Source organism: Conger conger, chromosome 13 (genome assembly GCF_963514075.1).
Source record: "Conger conger chromosome 13, fConCon1.1, whole genome shotgun sequence".
NCBI lineage: Eukaryota > Metazoa > Chordata > Actinopteri > Anguilliformes > Congridae > Conger > Conger conger.
This window is the reverse complement of record NC_083772.1, coordinates 19,447,754-19,472,653: the sequence shown is the minus strand read 5'-3', so window position 1 is coordinate 19,472,653 and position 24,900 is coordinate 19,447,754. Positions and strand designations below refer to the sequence as shown.

The window sequence follows — 24,900 nt, the reverse complement described above, 5'->3', positions numbered from 1 at the left end:
TTGCAGAATTTTCTTTGGTAATACTTATTCATATTACCCTTTCACTCTCAAGCCGGTTTGCTACTCTTGATACTGACAGCACTGTCTCCCTCTTGCACTGATAGTACAGTGGTGCTCATCTTTACTGTATATTCTAGGTTACTGTATTTTGTGTGTTAACTGCTACTATTGGTTTCACACTGACTCAACTTGTTGTGTAACAGCATCTTATACGGGCTAGATTAGCTAGATTGCTAGATAATAACATTCAAATCATATATTCATGTAACTGAACATCCTAATGCTGATGCCGATGCTGGTAATTGAACGCAACACTGTTCTCAGACACTGACTTCGAACCCCCCCCCCCCCAAAAAAAAAAAAACCACTACTCGGTGATGCAAATGTTGTTCTGTGGTGTAAACGGTGCACAGAAGCAATGAGGGGTGAGGCGTTTCTGCTTATTTCTGACGGCTTTAAAGAGAGACGTTCGTCTGGAGGAGGAGTTCAGCTTCTCTTCTGGACAATATTATTTTACATCTGATGAAAAAAGAAAAACCTCTGTTAAGAACGTCTTTGCTTATAAGATTCTAGTTGTAGAAAGGGGGATCAAATGTGGGTATAGCAGGGCCGCCTAGTGGTAGGGTGGGGTGGGCCCCAGCTGGGCGTTTAGGGAGGCTGACTTGTGCCTGGAAAGATAAAGCTGGGTCCCTATACGAGGAAAAAAATAACTAGTTCAGCCCATAAACCGAAAAACGACCTTTAGCTCTGTTATCTCCTCGTCTCTCCCACTTGCAGCTGTTCTCCCCGGGCGTCCGTAAAAAAAAGAAGACATGCGTTCACAATAGACCTTCCCTGGTTACTTAAAAGATTTCGATAGTGATGAGATCCCACTCCTAACAGTGACCTTTTGCTTATACGTCAATGCTTATACCGTTCATCGCTCAGTCCATTTAAAACTTGGTTTCAAAACGTGTCAATTCATGAAAATATGTGCCAGTAAGGTCTTGTAGAGAGTTTAACGCTTTTCTCAGTGTCCGTTGTGTTGAAAACAGCACTAATGGGGAAATCCGTTCTTACAATGCTTTAAAATCTGTGCCTTAGCCTATTGGCTGGATTTTCTGGCGGATATTTTCTCCGTTTTTAACCCGCTTAGCTTCAGCCCTTATTCTGCTGACAGCTTTTCATTAGTCCAGTGATTTTAAACTAATTATTCTAAACCGAATAAACCATGTAATACGTGCCATTTAAGGTATATCACAATCTCTCATTGTCTCCCCTTGGTGGCGCCCTTCTTCCTGTTTAACGTCTCGCAGTTTGTGTTCGAAGCATGTGAGCTTTGTGTACAGTTTCTACGTCACATTTTGCATGCAAGCGACTAAATAGCGGTCATGCTGTTCTGAAGTATACAGATGTGATTAAATTGTCACCTTATTAGCTAGGCTATAGTTCAGCCAACAAGCGATGTCATTTTTTTATATTCATGACCGACGATCCAGGATATAGTTGGTTTCATTTTAACCCTTTAAGTCACCGTGTCAAGGAGATTTCACTGTTTGAGTGAATGTTCCAATAATTTCATACGGATGAATTTGCAAATTAAATGAGCGCTAAGTCTAACAATATGTTTTAAAAATGAAAACGCATTTGCGCCGCGTCTAATTTGGGAACGTTTACCGAAACTTCGTTCCGGTCGGCTAATATGTGCAAGTCTATTACTACCACGACGAGTGTTTGATTTAAGAATAATAATAAAAATAAAATGCGCTGGTCTGAAACTCCATACTGTATTTTATGATTCACAATATTTGCGTGTGACCGCAATTGCAAATGTCACAGTGTCCCTACGCGTAAGATGCTGTTATCAGGGCATCTGAATAGTGGAATCGAATAATTAACTTTACGTCATCCGACGTACACCCCATAGTGACTCGGTTGTTCTCCAAGTGAAACGCACTTTGCTGGCCGATGATACATGGGCGGCTCGTCCCTGAGCGGGCGTGGTATGAGCAGGGATACAAACGGCCCTACTTCCCACATCACGGCAACCCACTAGTGATCTGTGCTGTGGATACGGGTCTACGGTACCGGCAGCCCCTTGTATTCGTTTAACAGGCACGGTTAGGTCATACCCGGAGGTGGGGTGGCTGCTATGCGCTAGGGAGATTGCAGGACAAACAACGGGGTCTTTTCGTTGCTATATATGGGGCACCGGGCTGCGCCGAAGTGTGCCCGCGAACGACAGCCCTGCTTTTCCCATATCAGTGCACACTGATTGGGAGAGGGCATCAGAGGGGTGACGCCAGTGAGCACCGTTAAACGCTGGAATCTGAGGAAATTTCAACAGTCAAAAATGAGCGGAGAAATTATCTGCCAAGGATGGCTGAGAAAGTCGCCGCCAGAGAAAAAACTACGAAGATATGTGAGTAATCTCTTTACTTAAAAAAAATATATATATTCTATTTGTTTTTCTCTATTGAAAATGTGACTCCTACAATGACAGGTGCAGGGTTCCTTAAATGGTGATAGATCAAACTACTTTAGATACCGGCTATTTTATCTTTTCGCCGTCTGCAATAATATGCTTCTGCAGAATCTTGATCGCCTACTTAGATACGAAAAGCTGGCACTGGTAATGTGATACATATTTTGAATAAGACGCCCTGCTCTGCGTCTCTGGGTTGGCAGGTGTTCTGCAGTTGAACCGGTTACACCCAGACTCAACGCGCCTAACTGTAATCTCTCCTCATAAAAGTTTTGCGTTTTAACGGTCTTCGCTTTTGTGTGGTCTCACTCGGTGGCGGTTTGAAACGTGAACTTCTACAATATGTTGCTTTTTTTTCTCCGGCGATTCATATTGGGGCAGGATGTTTATTACCCATATAAGCAGCGCTAGGGCGTGCGCGCCCCGCTGAATTAATGCTATATTGTTGAGCATCAACTGAAACGGGCAGCTCGATAAGGGCCAAAACTGGAATCGGCACAATGTTTAAAACAGGGTCATTGAAGTCAATATAAAGATAAGATGGATTTAATTACTTGTGTTACAAGTTATAAGCACATGTTTCCCGATTTCATTCTAACCATGGAACCGCCGATTGTATTCCAATTTTTGTGAATAAGTAGTGTCTTCATTTCAAAATGATGTATTTTGTTCTACAAATCGGACTGCCATTTCTGGTCTTAAGTCCTCCGACAGAAAGACCAAAATAGGCTGTTTAGTTCTCTCGTGCTTAGCGTATTTTGGCTCCCATGAAAACTATTAAGTAGCTATTTTTGTTTTGTGTTGACAGTTGTACTGTTTACAGATAATGAATATTACAACACATATAAAAGATCAATTTGAATCATGAACAACAAATAAATATTTATTGTTGTCTGATCTGTGTTATTTGCAAATTATTGTGACAATATCCACGATATAACAGCCAATGAAACAGCAAAATATACCGTCATGATTGTTTTGCAGTAAAGGGCGAGATTAGGGAGATTTTTTTCTTTAATCAGTCTCTTAAACCTTTCAGGGTGCGCTTCCTCATTTTAGTGCTACCTAGATTACTGGCAAGCTGTGTTTTCTTCTAAACCCACAAAAACAACCGTTAAACTTACATTTAATCGGCATGAGGTGTGGTCTCCGTTCTGCTGGCTGCGTCTGCTGTTGCTGGTTATCATCTTGGAGCGGCTTTCCTCGCGTGTCCAGCGCAGCGCTAGATAACGCGAGGGGTTAAACTGTAAGATAAAGGCAAGTGTTCTAACATTAATAAATAACAGTGGTCAGTTGTTTAGCTGCTGCTTCGGAGTAGCTACCATATCTAATTCCCCTCGAGTATATTGTCTTTTTTTTTGTTTTTTGTTTGTTTGTTCTCAACAGGATGACTTTTTATGAGACAACGGGGAAAGAACAATCACATCTTGAGAACAGCTGCATGGATATCACGTGCATGCCCCCCAAAAAAGAAAAGAAGAATAATGTAGATTATAAAATGTAGAGAGAGATTACTTTTGATTTTACATGGTGTTATTCAAAGGTTATTATTATTATATGGTCTACAAACAGCCTACAGATCAGCTGAGCAGTCAGGAAATTGTCAATCAAAGTTTCCACATTTATATTGGACAGTAACAATGGACGTTTGGATGTTAAAACTTACCAATAACCTCCACATAAAACACTAATAATTAATCTGTGAACAAATAATTTTCTCATTATTCTATAAATGAGCTCTGCGCTCTGTAGAATAAACTAGACGCTGTGTTTATGGTGTTAAGAGTCCGTGTCTGTGAGTCCCTGTTTGGTACTGTAGCTAGCTGTCGTGTTCTACTAGCGGGCTGAAAGTCTGGGACTGATTACCATCCAGTGAAGCTCCAGAAGTCTGTAATCTGCCTAATGTGGTGTATCCACCGTTTGTGTTGCAGTTTTACGAGATAAACGACAGAGTGGGGAGGAGGGGGGACGGCTTGACAGAATCGAAATCTGTCCGTTTGAGACTACTTTTTCAGCTCCGAGAGTGCGATGAGTCGGAGTCGGTCCTAGACAATGGAACCCATTTACCTTACAGCGTAACTGTCATCTGACATGGCGGACATCGTAATGAGGGCGGCTATTTTAAGCCCCCGATGGCCCAAACGCTCTTGTGCAAAGGTGTTCGGGGCAACCAGTGGCGATGCAACAGGACAAATGAAAAGAGAAGGGAAAATGCTTTTAGTTTTCATATTTTAACATTTCAATGCAGTCTATTTGGACAGTAACAAACATTTTGTTGACTTGGCTCTGTACTCCGAGTACATTGGATTTGGAATGAAACAACAAATGAATATGAACTTAAAGTGCATATTCAGCGTTCAGCTTTAATTTAATGGTATTTGCGTCCATTCTCAGTGTCCCACGTAGGAATAGCAGCCCTTTACCCAATTTATTGATTCCTACAGTCTATGAAACATTATAATTCCTGAGGCGTCTTTTTATCGCAGTGTTATATGTAGGTCAGAGTTAATTGTGTGCAATTATGATGACCGGTTTGGCTTAAGAATAATCCTCAAGTCTTCACTTCCTCAAAAAAGGGCATTTGTCGGGGGTGGGGGAGGTGACATAACCGACGTCTGTGTCCAGGGGCTTTCCTGTGTTGGCATGGCGATATAAAAACAACAGACTTATCCAACAGACATGTGTACAGGGAGCAGAGTGTTGGGTCTGAGGAAGACTGTTCACTCAACACACAGCCAGTTTAACCAAGCTGCAAAAGACTCGTCTTATAGATCATAAAAGCTGAGACATTTCCAAGTTAGTATGTGTGTCTAAATGATCGTTACTGGTTCATTTAATGTATTTCTGCACAGAAGGGTCTCTTTTTGCAGTAAGTCGACTCACATGTTTTGATGAAGCGGAGTGAAGAAATTAATTATGATTGCAAATAAAATATTATGGAGGGTGACATATTATGGATCATTTTGTTGTGGGTAATGGAAATGTCTGTTCTTGTTGCTAATAGTGTTGTGAAGCAATGTGTCATAAATAGGTAATAAAACACAGCAGGGCTTTGTCTTGGCCTGGTTTGGGTTTTTTTGCCCGATGTAATAAAAGTGGGGGTCGGTCGAGGCGGATGACCCTGGCGTTTCCGTTACGAGACGGGACTGTTTCCTGTTCCTGTCCGCGCTGCCCCCTGTCTCTCTGTTCCCTGAGCTCTTCCCCCAGCTCCAGCAGGGGCTATTCACCATGGAGAGCAGGAAAAAACACCCATCACTCAAACCCTGGGATCCTCTCTGCTGGCTATTCACCATGAAGAGCAGGAAAAAACACCCATCCCCCAAATCCTGTCTGTCTGTCTGTCTGTCTGTCTGTCGTGCGCTTGTGTCTGTTTGCCTTCAGTCCTGCTGTGTCTGTCTGTCTCTGCGCATACAGACATGCTTGCTTGTGTGTGTGTGTGTGTGTGTGTGTGTGTGCGTGCACATGTGTGTGTGTACTACATGCACACATACTATGCATCTGGCATTCATTTAGCAGTGACAAAAGAGTGTCTGCTTAACATAATTTAAGTATTTATTGGTCATTATTTTTGCATAGTGGTCCTATACTGGATGTCATGTGAATGTTTTTGTACTCATAACTCAGTCTAACAGTCTGTGGTATCCGCAGGCCGAGCACTGATCCACCCTCTGTCTGTGCTGGCCTCCCTCTGTCTGTCCTGGTCACCCTCTGTGGGTCCTGGTCTCCCTCTGTCTGTCCTGGTCTCCCTCTGTGGATCCTGGTCTCCCTCTGTGGGTCCTGGTCTCCCTCTGTCTGTCCTGGTCTCCCTCTGTGGGTCCTGGTCTCCCTCTGTCTGTCCTGGTCTCCCTCTGTGGGTCCTGGTCTCCCTCTGTCTGTCCTGGTCTCCCTCTGTGGGTCCTGGTCTCCCTCTGTGGGTCCTGGTCTCCCTCTGTCTGTCCTGGTCTCCCTCTGTGGGTCCTGGTCTCCCTCTGTGGGTCCTGGTCTCCCTCTGTCTGTCCTGGTCTCCCTCTGTGGGTCCTGGTCTCCCTCTGTGGGTGCTGGTCTCCCTCTGTGGGTCCTGGTCTCCCTCTGTGGGTCCTGGTCTCCCTCCATCGGTCTTGGTCTCCCTCTGTCTGTCCTGGTCTCCCTCTGTGGGTCCTGGTCTCCCTCCATCGGTCTTGGTCTCCCTCTGTTCTGCGTGAAACCGTGCATCATCTCAGAAATATGCACGTTTGCATAATCCACCGGCACATTCCAGACAGATCGTATCGGAGTGTCGCTCACTCCTCCGTCTCCTCTGCGCGTTTTCCGCTCTCCATCCCAGCGCAGGGACTCGGGAACGTGTGGGAACGCAGGGGAAAAACAGCCATTTTCCAGGGGAGTGGAGATCGGCCCAGTCCACCGTCAGCCTCGGGGATCACTGTTGTTTTGCAAAGGACTCTGGGATGGTTTGCCCTGCCAGGTCAGTGCCAGGGGAGCAGGCCTTGTAGTTCTGATCCAAAAGAGACCACAATTATGCACACAATTATGCATAGTCCCACACACTCACGTGCAGGTATACACACACAGTATATGCGTACATATGCACACCCATAGACATGCACTCAGACCTTGTTCTTGTCTGTCTGCTCCAGACAGATCCTCTATCTGTACTGTGCTTGTATTCAGCTGAGCAGTGAGTAAGCCTTGCTTGACCTGCTGTATTACAGAGCTAACTCTAATCCTGCTTCATGAAACAGGGCCCAGGATTGCTGAGTTAGCTGGATTACTGTGATGAGTAACATCCGGAACCCTCGCAAATGTGGTACATGGACTGAGGTAAAAAGCGCTGGGTTTTACTCAGCACAGTTATCCCACTAACTCAGTAATCCTGCTTTGTGAAACCCCCCCCTGACCTTTCTCAGGCTGGGCTAAATGAAGGGGTGTGTTATTATAGATATTCGATTTGGACAGTACTTCAGAGCAGCAGGTGTGATACTTCACTACTTTATTGCATAATAGTATTGTTCTTTCATACTGTAGGTGATCTTCATAAATCCTTTAATCGTAAAAGTGCAAATGATCATGCAATCATGGATAACACAACCATATATTATCATTCTCCTTGGTGAGCTGTTTGAAAATCTTTATGTCTTTGTTCTGCACACTTTTAATGACGTTGGTGGATTCAATTTTAGCTCCTGCACTTAGGTGAGAATTTACAGGTATTAAATAATGCATATTTAATATGCTGCTACTTCTAAAGGGCTGAAAATGCAGGTCTGCAGACTATTGACTGAAGGCAGAAAAGAGGAGGTAGAGGAGATGGTGTCAGAGTAATTTGCAGCGTTTCTGAGAGTCTGGTGCTTTATGCCAGAAAAGCATAGGAAGTAAGTCAGGTAGGAAGTAAACAGACTGCACTCTGAGTGCGTTCTTGAGGCTGCAGTTGGGTGTTTCGTCTTGACGTGAGCCAGAAGGACAGAGAAGTCTGTACCTACGACTTCCTTTTTTTCTTTTTTTGTTCCAGAGAAAAAAGTTTGACATGATGGTAAACTTCATGCCCGTTTTACGCTCCTCACCAGAAAGCTGCAGTTGTCTTTCCTTTTTAACTGTACAACACTGCTGGTTTACAGGGCCTGTGTGGCTTTATCCCAGGGTCTTCTGTGCCAGTGAGTGTGCATGCTGTAGGGCTGTGATGCTCGACTGAAAGTCCCTGTATCTTGGGACCCTATGGGTCGGGAGTGCCCCCGCCCCACGGCCAGACCCAGGCAGGGCCTAAAGTGCGGACCAGACTTAAATTTGGGCTAATACTAAAGACCTTTCATTCTCGCCTAAATTAATTTCAGCTGATATTCCCAATAAAGAATGAAATCGAATTAAATACAGGCTTTAGAGGATATGACCTTGGTGGCCCTGGAGTCAGGTGTCTGCTGTGCTCCACCTCAGCTGATCAAGCCCGGTGTAGCTGTGTCTGGCTGGGGTTCCCGAGGAGAGGTTTGGGAACCACTGTGCTCGGCTACGCTAGTATGTGTATTTTATGGGTCCCTGGTAGGTACTACGTTTCTAATTTGGGGGCCGATATTAAAATGTTTAAGAAGCAGCCTTGAGTTCCCCTGCAAGTCTTCAGTGGGAAGAACAGCGTTGCCAGTCACGTGATATGGAAACACACGTGTGGGCAGAACTCCTCCAGTGTTTGTCACTCAGACAAAATATTTTGGGTTGAAATGTAATTCCATTGACTGTGATCTCATGAGTATAAACGGAAAAACAGAGCTCGTATTAGGGAGAAAGAATTGGATTTGAGAGTTTACAGTTGGTCAGCTGATCACTTCTGCAGAGGAAGGTGACCATAGGCAGATACCTTCACTGTGGCATGTACTAAATGATTGTAACCCTACCTCTCAGTCATACCCCCTCCACCAAATCAATTAAGGCTTGTGTGAGAGAAAGCGAGAAAGAGAGAGATGATTGTATGTGTGTGTGTGTGTGTGTGTGTGTGTGGGGAGGGTGAGTGCACAGAGTGATCGCTGCATGAGGCAGCTGCAACTCGAGAAAAACACTCCCACCACCTCAGCCCTGGGCTCTGCCAACCGCAACAGCACAAAAAACTTATTTTAGTTCTTCCCTAGAAGTACCAGTGGATGTGGTGGGCGCCGTCTGTTTTGATATGCGACATGGCTCGACATGGCTCAGGCAGTAAGAGCAGTCGTCTGGCAGTCGGAGGGTTGCCGGTTCGATCCCCCGCCTGGGCTGCGTCGAAGTGTCCCTGAGAAAGACACCTAACCCCCAAATGCTCCTGACCAGCTGGTCGGCGCCTTGCATGGGAGCCAATCGCCGTCTGTGTGTGAGTGTGTGTATGAATGGGTGAATGAGAAGCATCAATTGTACAGCGCTTTGGATAAAGGCGCTATATAAATGCCAACCATTTACCATATGCTGTTAACCCAATACGGAAAGGTACCTTATTTCGGGTGACTTTTCGGTTTGACAAATGACATCACGCGTGAACTCTTGCTGTTTGATGTCTCTGGGTTTCTGGAGGAAACTCGACATAGCCAGCTCTGGCCAACTTATGTATAAATGTGTCTGTACTCTCAGTATCCTCAGATAAGGAAGTACATGATGTAATCTGTATTTATGTGGCTTAAGCCTACATAAGCTTTTTTTCACTTTTTGGCAGTGGTCCTTTTAATGTGAGTGAGTGGTGTTCAGGTGGCTGGCAATATTGCATTACAATACTGGCCTTTAGCATACATATCCATATCCAGAACTAACTACTGAACACAACTATTTGCTTTGCTGGGGGTGGCAGCTTATAGCCTGGAGGCTAAGGTGCTTGACTGGGACTTGGAAGGTTGGTGGTTCAAGTTCCAAATAATAACTTCTGTACAGCTGTTGGGCCTTTGGGCAAGGCCCTTGCATTACTCCAGGGGGGGTTGGCTTCTGCTAATCAACTGTAAGTCGCTTTGGTTAAAAGTGTCAGCTCACTAACTGTAATGCAGGTTTTTGTGTCCATTTGTAGTGTCCGCATTGAATACTCAAATTGGAGTGTTGCAACATTACCATGGAAATAGATAGATGTGGTTGCACTCAAACACACACACACACACACACACACACACACACACACACACACACACACACAGCTGAAAGGTAGTGCGAATTCAGTTGAGAAATGGCCAGGCGTTTAATGGACTGGTTTTATCTATATCTTGTGAAGAGTGTCTATTCTCAGCAGACCAATGACCTCAGTCAGAGAGTCTACCCTAGGATCACATGACATGTGGGGTAGTGCACACAGTGTGATACCCTTGCCCTCAGTTTTGGAGGAGGATGTTTCAGCATGTTCTAGAAAGGAATGTGTGTTCTCTGAGAGAAAGAGGCCCAGGACATGTTCTGCTTCTCTTTCAGTCATTTAAGGAAAGGGGAAAATCTGGAAACACTTTTTAAAACACATTTTAGTGCTAGGCAAAGGTAGTCTGGCGATGACTGGAGAGCCAAAGAACACCAAGCAAATGAAATGGATTTCTGTTATGGATTGGGCTGTCGCTGTTATGAATTGGAAATGCATGGCAATATCAGGGTCATATGTATAATTGTTACCAGACTTATCTTATGCTAAGATTTTGGCCAATACGTTGAAGCAATATGCATGTGCCAGAGACTCATTTGATGCAGTAAATTAAATGATGATTGCATGATCTAAAAGTAATCTTTTTTTTCACCTGCTGAATACACGAGCAAACTTCTGTAGATATTCAGTAGCTCTTGATGCTCCCTGCTTAATTATAATATAATTAATTAAATATTTAGTTATACCATTCTTCTGCATGCAACATGATTCACTAGCAAGTTAGCATAGCCACAGAATATACTGAGTCGGCTCTGCAGCTCTCCCACTCCTAAGGCAAGGCATTTTTCTCTGTCATAAGCCGATGTCCGTGTTCATCTATATAAACACTGGTATCCATTTTAGCGATCTAACCACCTTAACTGTGTATGTAAAATGATAGGCATGCAGTATGCTCATCTATTTCGTCCATGAATGTAGGAGAGTGCAGTATGCATTTCTGCTGTAATGGTGCTGTTGGCGAGGGTATGCCATGCTGTAAAGTGCACTGTTAAATGTGCCGTGTAAATAAAATGTGACAAAGTGAAGCCAGAGAGGCCTGTGTGTTTTCAGGATGAGATTGACCAGTGTGATGAAGCAGAGACGTTAGGCTCCTCTGTCACAGCTGAGTGGGTTTGGGCCCCGGGTTTGTAGCAGTCTAGAGCCACAGAAACGCAGTATCCAGCCTATGGCCTGGAGCTGTTTAACCCGTTGAAGAGTGAACGTTTTATTTGTTTATTTTTTATTTTTTATTTTAAGTCTGTGTTCTCAAACTTCATTGCTTTCAGTTAATGTTCAGAATGTTCAGTTCAATTCAATTTTATTTGTATAGCTTTTCACAGCAGGCTGTCCCAAAGGCGCTTTACAGAGTAACAGACGGGAAGAAAGAATGGGAAATGACTCCCTGGTAGGAGAAAAACTCTCAGACAGTGGCGAGAAATCTCGAGAGGAATCCGGCTATAGGGGGATGCCCATCCTCCGCTGGCCTGTAGGTTAATATGGTAACAGCTGATGTGTTAAACTAGCAGGTAATCTAGAAAGTCCACATGGATGGATGTAGAGTGTGCAGTTCAGAGGGCAGGGGGATGAATGTGCAACTCCAGGATGTAGTGAGGCGTTAGAATGAAGTTAAGGACATTCTAATCACGTATTTTGTGATCTCACACCTTAAAGGGTTAAATTACAGACGGCACCCTCAATTCGTACTGGGATCAGAGTGACACTGGACACAAACTCTATGGTACCTCAACAGGAATGACCAAAATAGTCCAACATATAAATACCGCATTTGCAACTTGAATAAAACATGGTTTTAAAGATTGGTGGTTACACCGTTGAATTATGTATGTGCTTAACTGATCCACTATTATCTAGAGCGTCTGTATATTTGACATTTATGTAGGTGGGTTTTAACAGAGGCATTTGACCTTAAGTGCTATGGGTTCAAGGGTACGACCTCAGTGGAATCGAACCTGCAACCTTTGGATTAACTCCTGAGCAGCTCTGCCACAATGTTTCCCCAGCCAGTTAGCACTAGTTTCTGCTGTAGCCTCATTGAGAAGTCTGGGTTAATGGGCTGGAGTGAATGCTAATGGTTATGTCCTGGTCAATTAACCACTCAATATGGCCTGAGTGTGCCATTCTTTCCAAGGCCGAGGGTGACGGCAGTGATTGGTCCATGTGATTGATTGGTTCTGCTTAACCCTTTGAAGAGAATACGTCTTTTGGAATGTTTTTAACATGAATGTTCTAGAACTCCATTGCTTTCAATGACTAGTAGTGTGTGTATTAGAATGTTCACTTAAGAACATTCTAATCACATACTGTATTGGTGACCTTACACCTAAAAGGGTTAAGAAAAAGGGTTTTTTTTTTACTGGTCAGATTTTTCCTCCCTCTCCATGCAATACCCCAGGGGGGTGGGGGCGGTCGTTAATGTTGCAATTAGACAATTGGGCCTTGAGGTGAGCGGCCATTACTGAGGGACATTTTGATCATGGTTGACTGCAGGGTGATACCATCCATTATGCTCTGGTCTGCACTGATGATGTCATAGGCTACAGCCATAAATCCAATATTAATATCGTCCTGGTTTTCCCCTTCTTCACGTGAGGTTATTGGATGAAGACATGTTATATTCTGCTGGATGTGTACAATTTTTAATGTGCCCTGCTTTTTCATCCACTCATTTCTGCTTAATATTTCCATCCAAAATAGGAGTCGTGTAGCTACTTGTGTAACAAAAATCAGTTGAAGCTGAAAATGTCCGTCTGGTATGAATACTGGGTTAAATGAAAAAGGTTAAATGAAAAAAGCACTCTCACTGGAATTGTGGAAATGTAATCACTTTTGAAGATGGTTAAATCTCCCATGGAAAGACATATACTTCACTGACGGTCTCTTGTTTTCAATTTTGTTTTACTTATGTGATACAGGGTTAGCTGAGTTGTAGTCTGAATGTGCCTAACTCTGAGGGCTAAGCAGCATATCCTTCATGGGAAATCAGATAGTTTTATTCTTCTCTCTGTCTCGGTTTCAGTAGTGCTATTTGAAGTCTGAAAACCTTACCACTTCAACCAAGTCTGGTTTTGACGATGGACTGATGATGTAATCTTTAGAAGACACTGGAACAAGCTGTAGTAGTTTACAGTTGTGAGTCCCAGATTCACAGAAATGAGTGCTACGTCCCAGAAGAGCACATGCACAATGCAGCTTATCTGAATTCTTAGAAGAACTTGTCTGTTTGTGTTCTGCTGAACAGGAAATGGTTTGTTGTTACTCCATGCAAATTTTCTCGAGAGGAATTCTGTCAGGAACCAGGAACATTCCCACTCTCCTACCTGGAATACCATCTTCCCTCCTTTCTTATTGCCTAATTTCCCTATGTGCCTGTTACGGGACATTTCTACTGTACCACAACTATTTGCATATGGTCTGTAATACGTAAAACCTGCTATTGACATTAAATACATAGTATGTGCAGTTTATGTTTGTTTAACTGCTGAATGACGCACAATTAATTTCTGTTTAGTAGTGTCAGGCAAGCTGTCAAGTATCTTTTGCTTTATGCAACTGTTGAAATTACGAACTTTGGAAACGTTGGGAAATGCCCTGACCTCACCGAAGAGAGTCAGATTTCCACACAGCAGCATTTGCATAAACAGTGATGTCATAACTGAAGGAGAGAGGAGTTTGGTTTCTTCTGTAGGGAAATGACAGAACCTGCTAGAAGTCTTCAGCCAGTCTGTGGAGGCAGTGTTCTGTTTTATGATGAATGTTAAGGACAAAGAAGGCGTTATCTCACTCTTTATTACGGGAAGGACCCCATGACACACATTCACTGAAGTACTGAGGAGACCCTGTGTCGTAAAAACCTTTCCTGTGATTATAACTGATGCAAACGTTGGGTCCGGGAGATTTATTGCAGCGCGTCGGTGTATGAGCGACCTCTCCAATTGATGGCTGCCATGCTTTATGTGACGGGGATTGTGTGATGAATCATGGGCTTGCGTGTATCTGTGTCTTCCCTCACTGCTGGTCCTGGCTGGCTGTTTAACTGGCAGACCTGTTCCTCCCATTAAAGGAGAATGCCTTTCTCAGTAGGTGGATTTGGAGGCTGGAATGGGACTGTTGACGATGTGTGGGATTTTTCCTCGCGTTTCCTCTAGTCTGTGTGACATGACGATGTGCGGTAGACTCTTCCCCGTCTCCACATGCATCCCCCCTAATTCCTGCTGCTTCTCTCCTCCTCTTCACAACCCTCCATTTCCATCTTTTTTTCCCCTCTCTTCATCGGAAAACCGGCATGCCATTCCTCGGAATGCTGAGCTCCTTCCAGGTACTTTTCACTGCAGCTGAAAAGGCTACAAAGAGTGCTGATTACCCATAATGCCCCCCTGTTTGTCAGACTGTCGAGGCGGCCCCAGATGAATGGGAAACATCCATTCAGAGGTGGGGACATATGCGAGCGATGTTTCTTACGCGTCACAACTGAACTTGACTAAAAGATAAGGCTGATTTATGCATTATGTACGCAATTCTGCCTCATTTTCTTCCCCTCTCATTCTCCCAATCCCTCTCTCCTTACAGTACATTATTTGCCCTTTTTGTGGAGTGGGTTTCGGGCAGATAGGGCTTGTGGACATGACTTGCCAAATCTCTCATCAGGTCCATTTCTGATCAGCCTAATTGCAGCGTTTTTTTCTTTCTTTCTCAAAAATCTGCTGCCCGAGCAGCGTTGTGCCTTCGCGACACGCATCCAAAACTGCCATCAGTCCTAATTTGTTTGAAAAGCTTTGGCCTGACACCACATTTTCTGAGAGTTTCTTCAGGGAAATGAACGGTCTCTTTATCTGAAAGAGTGTCTACGAGCCTATCGCTTTCAACTGCTTTGACTATCCCGCATTTACCCTCTGCCATATATGGCATGTAACCATGAATAGGCACTTTTTCCCAGAATGCACTTTCTGTTTTTAACGAAGAGGGCAGCCAAGCGAGGGGATGAATCACACGGCGACAGACTCTTGACGTCTTTTACATCGCAGACGTCTGTGTTGTGACAACTCGTTGATCTGCGACAGTACTCATCAAGCATCTCCAAGAAGGAGTTAGAATGATCTAGGAGCAGTTTCCGCTGTCCCTGCCCAAGCTCTTTCCATTATGAGCAAATAGCCAAGACTGACCGTAGATCAGCACTCTGCACCACTCTATGACACCATGAGTTATGGGCAGTTAAGCGTACGTGATAAAAAACACTTTGGTATCTGTGCCAGAGTAGCACTTAGGCTGATGGGTGCCTAGGTATGAAGTCAGTGTCCATAAAAACAAAAAGGGTACTCGCACTACAAGCCTAGAAAAAAAATACTGAGCTGAGAATACAATGCAAGACTCAGAAATACAATGTAAAACTTTAATAGTGCAGGAAGCCTGCTGTTAATGTCAGCTTGACCAGCTTGAAAATTGAACTGGTCAAGCTGGTCATAGCCTTTTGAAAACATTCAAAAATTGAGCTGACAGCTGGTCTGAACTGGTCAAACAGCTAAACCATATCGAGTTGGGAGCTGGTCTGAACTGGTCAACCTGCTTAACCATATTGAGTTGGGAGCTGGTCTGAACTGGTCAACCAGCCAAACCATATCGAGTTGGGAGTTGTTCTGAACTGGTCAACCAGCTACCAGCTGTTTCAAATCTTAGGATTCAGCTTTTTTCCAGATGGGTTTTCCTTTGCTTGGAGTGCTTTTTGTTTTTGCAGTAATCTGTAGCCAATAACCAGAGGACATTGGGTCTATGGGTCCTGTTGGTCCGAATGTTGCTCATTTGCAGTGGTTTTGGGTCATTTCAAGGTGAGCTAAAACTTGTGCAAATGCTTCAACGGTTAAAGCATTTCCTAAAACGGGTATTGTTTTGATGGTGTGCTTTATCTTCAATATCTTTCTTCCCTTTCATCATTAGTTCCCAAAGATATAGACAAAAGCTCTAATGGTTAAAGCATTTCCCTAAAACGGGTATCATGTTGATGGCGGAGTGTTTCTTCGGTAGCTTTCATCTGCGGCTTTCATAAGTCGTTCCCAAAGAAACAGTATTGGACTGAAGCCTCTTGAGTCTGCAGCTGCCTGCCAGGCTTCACACACACACACACACACACACACACACGCACGCACACACGCACAGAGCTGGAGCTCTCTAGCTATTCTGAGCCCCATGCGAATGTTCAATATCTCAGGGAACTTAAACACACACTCTGTGGCCGCGGCCAAGAGTTTATTTAACCTCACGATGACATAAACTGATGTCACTTCTCTAAACACGCATAGATGACACCTGCGTACACTGTAGGCCCCAGGCCCACTGTGGAGCTCTTTAGTTACACACGTCTCGCTGCTCTGCCAGATTTTAGGTGGAGGAGGAGATATACCAGTTGGATTTTTTCCTATATTTTAGACTCTCTTTCTCATAGTACACTTAGAAATAAAGCTATAGGTGAGCATTTTTGTTCTTCAAGGATCAAATTTCCAAAATGTATCCTGAAAGTTGACGAATGTTCTCTTAGGGTACAAATGAGTACATTTTCCAAGCAAATAAGGTACACATGAATTATATATTGCCGGCTAGGAGTACAATTTTATGTACCCATAGGATACCGCCTCAGGGCCAAGCATAAGTACTATTTTGGCACTTTTTGTACCTTTATTTCTGAGAGCATATGGATTCATACAGATGTACGGGGCGGCCTGTAGCGTAGTGGTTAGGGTAAATGACTGGGACACGCAAGGTCGGTGGTTCTAATCCCGGTGTAGCCACAATAAGATCCGCACAGCCGTTGGGCCCTTGAGCAAGGCCCTTAACCCTGTATTGCTCCAGGGTAGGATTGTCTCCTGCTTAGTCTAATCAACTGTACGTTGCTCTGGATAAGAGCGTCTGCCAAATGCCAATAATGTAATGTAATGTAATGAAGCAATTCAGGTTGACCATGTTGCTTGAGTGCCCTCTTTGAGAACTAAACCTGCCACCTCTTGGTTATACAAGGCCACTTTCCGATTGGTTAAACTAACCTACTCCTCTGCCCAAATGAACCCTTTCCCTTTCTGGGTAAGAATCCCTCTGTGTAAAAGGAAAAGGCTGAGTCTGTGTTTATCCTAGCAGCAGTGATGTAAACACTGACAGCCCAGTCACGCAGGCTCTGCAGGGCGAGGCAGTCAAAGGCTGTAGATCAGAGAGGGATGTCCAGCTTTCATGGTGGCCTTTCATTTTTAAGTGGTAAGGATTGCATTTGTTGTCTGCTATTGCAGTCACCTGCCTCACCTGTGAATTCAATGAGTACTCGAGCTGAACATAGACGGTCTCTGACCTCATCCAGGCAGTCCCATTCATGTTGTCTTCAGAACGGTTTCACAATAATCCCTCTATTTCAGTGAAATGCAGGAAATGCGCTCAGCTCTTCAGATTTCTTTCCTTTTTTTACAGGTAAGACTAAATCGATTCTATTTTGGCCAAGAAGTCTGAATGAAATGCGATATGTATCTGTAAGTACTTCATTTGCGACATGCTGGCAGTAGAGAATGCAGGGCTATTCAGTCTAACGACCGGCAAGTTTCTACGAGTGACCGTGAAAAATGCTTTTCTTTATACATCTTCAGGTTTTTGTGGCATTAAAGTGAGTGCCCTGGTGTAAAATCCAGCTAGACGAGCTTGAAATTACCAGCAACCAGCTGTTAAAAACATAGCTTGAGCTGGTCAAACCATGTTAAGTATGGAACTTGTCTCAACTGGCCGACAGCTACTGGCTGTTTCAAAACCTAGCTTGTTGTTTTTTTCAACTGGGTATAGCTCTTCCTTTCCTTCTCTGAGTCAGGTGTTCATCCATCCATCCATCCCTTATCTCAGCTGCTTCTGGTCAGATTTGCAGGGGGTGCTGGAGCATATCCCAGCATGGCAAATGGCAAATGGCAGGCATTTATATAGCGCCTTTATCCAAAGCGCTGTACAATTTGATGCTTCTCCATTCACCCATTCATACACACACTCACACACCGACGGCGATTGGCTGCTATGCAAGGCCCCGACCAGCTCGTCAGGAGCATTTGGGGGTTAGGTGTCTTGCTCAGGGACACTTCGACACAGCCCGGGTGGGGGATCGAACCGGCAACCCTCCGACTGCCAGAGGACTGCTCTTACTGCCTGAGCCATGTCGCCCCCAGCATGCATTGTAATACACTCTCCAGGTGTACATGTAGGTTGATGACATGTACGTGTCTTAGAATAGTAACTACACAGAGTCGTTTCTTTAATTATCCCCAAGATACCTTGGGGATAATGCGCCTTAACAGATAACAGACCGTGGGGCCCATCCTCACACTGGAATAGAGCCTTAACAGATACCAGACCATGGGGTCCATCCACACACTGGAACAGTGCCTTAACAGATACCAGACCATGGGGCCCATCCACACTCTAGAACAGTGCCTTAACAGATACCAGACCATGGGGCCCATCCACACACTAGAACAGAGCCTTAACAGATACCAGACCGTGGGGCCCATCCACACACTAGAACAGAGCCTTAACAGATACCAGACCGTGGGGCCCATCCACACACTGGAGCAGAGCATTAACAGATACCAGACCGTGGGGCCCATCCACACACTCGAACAGTGCCTTAACAGATAACAGACCATGGGGCCCATCCACACACTAGAACAGTGCCTTAACAGATACCAGACCGTGGGGCCCATCCACACACTAGAACAGAGCCTTAACAGATACCAGACCGTGGGGCCCATCCACACACTAGAACAGAGCCTTAACAGATACCAGACCGTGGGGCCCATCCACACACTAGAACAGAGCCTTAACAGATACCAGACCGTGGGGCCCATCCACACACTGGAGCAGAGCCTTAACAGATACCAGACCGTGGGGCCCATCCACACACTGGAACAGTGCCTTAACAGATACCAGACCATGGGGCCCATCCACACACTAGAACAGTGCCTTAACAGATACCAGACCATGGGGCCCATCCACACACTAGAACAGAGCCTTAACAGATACCAGACCATGGGGCCCATCCACACACTAGAACAGTGCCTTAACAGATACCAGACCGTGGGGCCCATCCACACACTAGAACAGAGCCTTAACAGATACCAGACCGTGGGGCCCATCCACACACTAGAACAGAGCCTTAACAGATACCAGACCGTGGGGCCCATCCACACACTAGAACAGAGCCTTAACAGGATGAGCCGTGCAGCAGCCCCAGAAACCGTTACTGACACAGCTGTGGATGTAACTGACAGGAGTACATCTGCGGTATGGTCTGACCACGCTCGATTCAGCGTCTGTTTTCACAGAATGCACGACAGCCTCTCTCCAGTAAGCTATATTTGTAAATGTGACTTTTTGCCGTTTTGATGTGGCATGTGCCGACATGGAGGAAGAGGTAGGCTCTGTCACAACACTGCGTCACTGTGGCTTCTGCAACAAAAGGTTAACTGGCTGCTTGCTGTTGTTGGATATTTTCATTTATGCATTCGTGGAAAAGGTTGAAGGGTGTTACAAGAGACAGTTTTTTGTGCTTGGCCTTTCAAATTGATAGCTCAGCTTGGAAACATTGTGTTTGGAAATTCCTAATGCTAAATTAATGTTAATTTCACATTTAATAAACTAGTCTGGCCAGGAAAGATCTTTCTAATTTCTGATTATCAGAAGCCATTCTTATAACCAGCAACTAAAAGCGCGCAAATCCGTGATTACAAACAATATATTTTAAGTGTTCTATTTAATGCTGAAATATGGCCCATGTTCATATTTCAACTGGGCACTTGTTCATATGGTATATTTCTCTGCCTGCAACTCATCACCCTGTAGCAGATGCACCCATTGCTCCTGTTTCTCTGGGTGCAACTTGTTGCCCTGTAGCAGATGCAACCATTGCCTTTGTTTCTTTGGGTGCAAGGGTGCAACTCGTTGCCCTGTAGCAGATGCACCTATTGCTCCTGTTTCTCTGGGTGCAACTCGTCACCCTATAGCATATTCACCCATTGCTGTTGTTTCTCTGTGTGTGACTCATCAGCCTGTAGCAGATGCATCCATTGCTGCTGGTTCTCTGGGTTTGACTCTTCAGCCTGTAGCAGATGAACCCATTGCCGCTGTGCATCTTCTTCTTCCTGGAAGGTGCGGATCACAGAACACTATTGATTGCAACTGGATACTTATGGATGTAGTGAACTGAGGTCATGCTTCCAGTCCCATCTCTGCCTGGAATCGGTATAGGAAACCTCATCTGCTCGCTCTCCACTCTCCCTCTGCATCTATGTGTGTGTGTGTGTGTGTGTGTGTGTGGCGGCAGATCCAAGCATGTGTGTTCAAGACTGTCTCTGTGTGTTGCTCTGAGGTTTCTTTACTGTCTGATTGACAGATGTTTTTTTTTTTTAAACTTCTCTAGCCTATTGCAATTCTGCTGTGCAAGCATATACTCACTGCTATGCATGTGTACACACACACACACGCACACACACACGCCATATCCATGAAATCACATATTTGTATTCATATTTTTATTCATATTCTTTTGAATTGGGTGTCCTTGATCATGGGTCCACACTGCTGTCAGAGATAAACGGCAGTAGGCAGGGAATGAATATTAGGATTGATTACCTCTGTCTGCCTATTGTTCTGAAATAATACCTGGCTAGCTTCTAGAGATTCCTGCACACAAAAATCCTCAAAATGCAGCGATGTGCTTTCGGCAAGAATATAGGCGTCCACTTCGTGTCCTGTCTTGACATTCGGAGGCGTTTGGCGAGGCGTTTGAAGCAGCGCTTTGGGGAAGTGCATGGCATCGAGTGGGCAGCCATTTGGAGCAGCGATGCGTTTCCCCTGGACTTATTGACTTGAAAGTAGAAGCTAACGAACCTTCACACATCACCCCTTTCTGGCGTGATGAAGAAAGACGTGCTTTGCTGTTACCGAGGCTGCAGGGGGTTGTGGGTAGTGGGTCCCAGAAGCGGTGAAGGACAGACACCGAGGCCGCGATAACTGCACTGGAGGTTATGTTTGGTCTTTTATTTACCCTCCACAGCTCACACAGTTCCAATCTAGACTGAAAGCAATTGGCCTAAAATGGGAGCAGACTGTGCTAGTGGCTAAGGTACATGACTGGGACGTGGAAGGAAGGTGGTTGATGCCCCGGGGTAGCCACGATAAGAGCAAGGCCCTTAACCCTCCAGTCTAATCAACTGTATGTCGCTCTGGATAAGAGCGTCTGCCAAATGCCATTAATGTAATGTAATGTACCAAAGGTCCAGAGAGGTCTAGAGGCTATTCAAGTCAGGATACTGGATACTCTCTAAACTGTAAGTGAAGGACAGGTGTTCTTGTTATTGTGTATTCACACTTTAGCCCTGTTTCTGGAGAACTAGAGGGTATCCTGGTTAGCTTTGTTGCCCAGCTCTCAGTTGGTTAATTAAAGCAGTTGATTGCACAGTTAATTAAATCTGCGCCTGGTTTTCTCGGTTGTAAACGTGTTGCTGATTTTAATGAGAAAATTTAAAAGCACTCAGTGGATCTCCGGGGTTAATACTGTGAACCGTTGCCATTAGAGATGATGAAATGGGAAATGTTGGTTAGGTTTGTTCTCGTTGCACCTCCTCTCTGAAAGCTGAAATCATGGCCATCAAATCTGATCTATGCCTTTATTGAGGGAAGGAAGCCATTTCACAAGTGAGTGACACAGATATTGTGAATCTTGGTTGTCAGAAGAAATCTTACTGTTCTAGCTGACAAAAGTACTATGGGACTGTGAACTGTTTGTCACATACTTTTTAAATATCCTTTGACACTAGGGCTGGGTGGTATAGCCAAATTATAATTTTCATATTATTGATGTGTTATGACTGTATTTTAAGAGTTTTGTGTGCAATGGCAGTTTTTTAATGAAATATTGTAAGTTCCATTCAAAACAGACAGTTCACCTAAAATTCCTGTTGCAAATTCTTTGTCATACTGTTGCAATATGCAATTTTTAAAATATGCCCAGGATGAAAAACAATAAAATACCGTTGACAGCGTTATTGTCTCATGTTCAGTGGGCTCAGTAAAAGCCTGAAAATAAACATTTGTCTGTGAGCAATGGAAAATACAACCGTGAAGTACGGTGAACTTAGCCGATTGGCTAAGGGCAAGTAACTATGCAAATGAGGTAGTCATGGGAACTGGGTCAGCCCCTCTCCTGGCTCATCCAGGTGTTTGCTCAGCTGTCTGAGCTCAGAACAGGTAGTACAGCCGGAGAATGACTACCCCGCCTCATCGAGCCTGTCTCTTCTAGAATGTTCCACGTTTGCCTTACCTTGACCCGCGTGCAGAGCCCTGCGAGAGGCGATGAACGTGGACTTGAACTTGGCAAGCCTGTCGTTTTGATTCGCACCGTGAGTTCACTTGCCCTCGTGTTAAAACACGTTGACTGTTGGGGCCCATCTTTTGTTCCTGACAACGCAGCGTGCGAGTGCACACCCTGTTAATACAGACACACAATTAGCTTAATTAGCTGGGAGGCTGCCGCCCTCGGTAACTCAGCCGCCGCCCGTGTGTAAATCTCTCTGCCCCCAGGCCCTGTGGGTTGAAAGCTTGTGAAATACGGCTCTGCTGAATGTCACCCGCGTGCACCATATTTCATTCAGTCATTCATTCATGTATTGCAAATGGAAAAAAAAATGATCGCGAATAAAAATATATGTATATATTTAGACTGAATGTAGCATTTGTTTATTGCCGTGAGTATTCCACGCTAATGTAGATGATTTAACGCAATGCCTTTATAATCCCAGTATTTTAAAGGAGTTCGTTAAAGTTCTTTACTGAATGCAAACGCTGAATCTCCTCACTGTGTCTCAGAGCTTGGCCTGTATTCACAAATCATCTGGGAGTGCACGGGGGCTGATCTGTGATCAGTTTGGCCTGAATGGATATGAGGAGGATATGGACCGGGGAAAGCTGACCCTGGATCATCTCACTGGCTTTATCAACACAAATCCTGAGCTGTTTGGAGCTTCGTTCACTCGCAGGGCTGACACACTGGTACAGGTCTGCGGACCTGCAGGGTCTTCAGCTGCAGAAAGCGTGGCTGCCATGTCATAAGCGGCCTGTAGCGTAGTGGTTAAGGTGCATGACTGGGACCCACAAGGTTGGTGGTTCAATCCCCGGTGTAGCCACAATAAGATCCGCACAGCCGTTGGGCCCTTAAGCAAGGCCCTTAAACCTGTATTGCTCCAGGGGAGGATTGTCTCCTGCTTGGTCTAATCAACTGTATGTCGCTCTGGATATAGAGCGTCTGCCAAATTCCATTAATGTAATGTAATGTAAATTATTCTAAATCACTCTGGCCACTTTCTGCTGTGACACTCCAGTATAGTCTGTATGTGAACACCCTCAGCTTGTAAAGATGCAGAATATAATAACACCGCCTATTTATAGCGCAAAATCTAGAAAGCTTTGAGACACAGGGACTTCACTCAATAAACATTGAGACAGAGGGACTTCACTCAATAAACATTGAGACACAGGGACTTCACTCAATAAACATTGAGACACAGGGACTTCACCTGATTTGACAGTAGATTAAGATGCTTTTTCCACACCACATTTTCCTGTTTCTGCTGAACTCTGCGGTGAGAAAAAAAACGAACGTCCTTCACACGCGCCAAGATAAGAAGCTGGGCGATACGATCGCTCGCGCTGACGCTCCGTAATGGTGCGAGAATGATTGTGTACCAGGCCAATCGTCACTTTCACACCTCTCGCTTCAGTCTATTTCTTCTTAATGCTTTAAAGGTACAATAGGTATTTTTCTTCAAGAAAGAAATGGCAGCAAAAACCTTCAAACCACAACACAGTTTATCCCTCCCCCTTCTCTGTAAAGACGCTTACGTTGAAACGCCATTGGCTGTGGCAATTAGAGCCAATTTTCAATCAATGAGCTTGAATTATTGTACAGCTATACAATGTCAACTAGTTTGAAACCCGAATTTAAGGACTATAAACACAGGCAAGAGGGTGAGTCAACATGTCAGTGAGCCTTTTTCAATGATAGGAAGGGATTTACAATGGTCTTGTAACAATGTCTTAACACAAAAATCTTACCTATTGTACCTTTAACGCGGAGCAGAGTTCCTTAAGCTTCCCGCGGGCCCGGAGACGACCCCTCCGTGGGAAACGTCGGTGCGCTTCCCTCGCCGGTCTGCGGGTCTTCCCCAGGTTTCTGCGGTTCGCTCCGTCTCCTCCCCCCCGACGCCCCGGCGGGGCAGACGCCGGACGGCTGCGCTTCATTTCGCAGTCAGCAGCTACCGCTTCCTCTGCCCTTCCCTGGGCCCCCTGTCGCTGGCCCCGGCCTGCTTCTTCTCACTTCCTCTTGTTTGGACTCTCGCCCCATGCGCGCGCCTGCGGCGGACGTCCCTCCGGCTCCCCCTCTCTGCCGGGGGAATTCATCGCACGCCTGGCTTCACCTGCCTACAACGGGTCCAACTGCCTTTAGAGATCTTTCATCTGGATTCAGCTTTTTTTTTCAGACCTCTTATAACATACTTTAATGTTTCATTTGTGTTGTGCGTGAGTGTTTTAGCCTTACAGAACTGGACAAATGTGCATCTGCTGGACAAAAGCACATGTCAGAGTCACTTAATCACATTTCTTCCCCATTTGGCCTGAACAACTACTGAAACTATTGACCATGTCTGCATGCTTTTATGCATTCATTTGGTGCCACATTACTGGCAGATTAAATATTTGCATTAACAAGCTGGTGTGCAGGTCTACCTAATAAAGTGATCACTGAGTGTTCCTCTATTTGAGCAACGTAGTGAGATAATTCTCA

At 44.9% G+C, this 24,900-nt stretch overlaps 2 protein-coding genes across 4 annotated transcripts in view; one reads left to right on the top strand and one right to left on the bottom strand.

The window, feature by feature from the left end:
• Window positions 1-1,938: 1,938 nt before the first annotated feature.
• The window catches only part of LOC133108733 (GRB2-associated-binding protein 2-like), a 63,338-nt gene continuing 40,376 nt past the window's right edge, over window positions 1,939-24,900 (top strand). Inside the window, exon 1 of the mRNA XM_061218439.1 lies at window positions 1,939-2,401. Coding sequence (XP_061074423.1) covers window positions 2,333-2,401 — 69 coding nt within the window. The 5' untranslated portion in view covers window positions 1,939-2,332. The remainder of the gene's footprint in view (window positions 2,402-24,900) is intronic.
• Window positions 6,037-24,382, bottom strand: LOC133107189 (uncharacterized protein DDB_G0284459-like). Of its 3 annotated transcripts, none has more exons than XR_009704571.1 (4): window positions 24,171-24,382; window positions 22,381-22,545; window positions 20,072-20,200; window positions 6,037-6,632 (listed from the first exon to the last, which is right to left on the bottom strand). XR_009704571.1 is itself a non-coding variant. In XM_061216104.1 (4 exons), the coding sequence occupies exons 1-4, from the start codon at window positions 24,354-24,356 to the stop codon at window positions 6,090-6,092; spliced, it is 1,014 nt and encodes a 337-aa protein (XP_061072088.1). In that variant the 5' UTR covers window positions 24,357-24,382; the 3' UTR covers window positions 6,037-6,089. The 3 variants fall into 3 exon arrangements, 2 of the variants coding, with proteins under 2 accessions (XP_061072088.1, XP_061072089.1); XM_061216104.1 differs by having other exon boundaries at window positions 24,180-24,382; XM_061216105.1 differs by lacking the exon at window positions 20,072-20,200 and having other exon boundaries at window positions 24,180-24,382.

Excerpts from the sequence above, each read along its gene's own strand:
- LOC133107189 (XM_061216104.1), bottom strand. The coding sequence starts at position 24,356 with ATGAAGCGCAGCCGTCCGGCGTCTGCCCCGCCGGGGCGTCGGGGGGGA. Across the intron at positions 22,546-24,179 it reads AACTCTGCTCCGCGTTAAAG|GGTGTGCACTCGCACGCTGC; the intron begins GTACAATAGGTA and ends CTGTATTAACAG. Across the intron at positions 20,201-22,380 it reads GGCTCTGCACGCGGGTCAAG|GAAGAAGAAGATGCACAGCG; the intron begins GTAAGGCAAACG and ends CGCACCTTCCAG.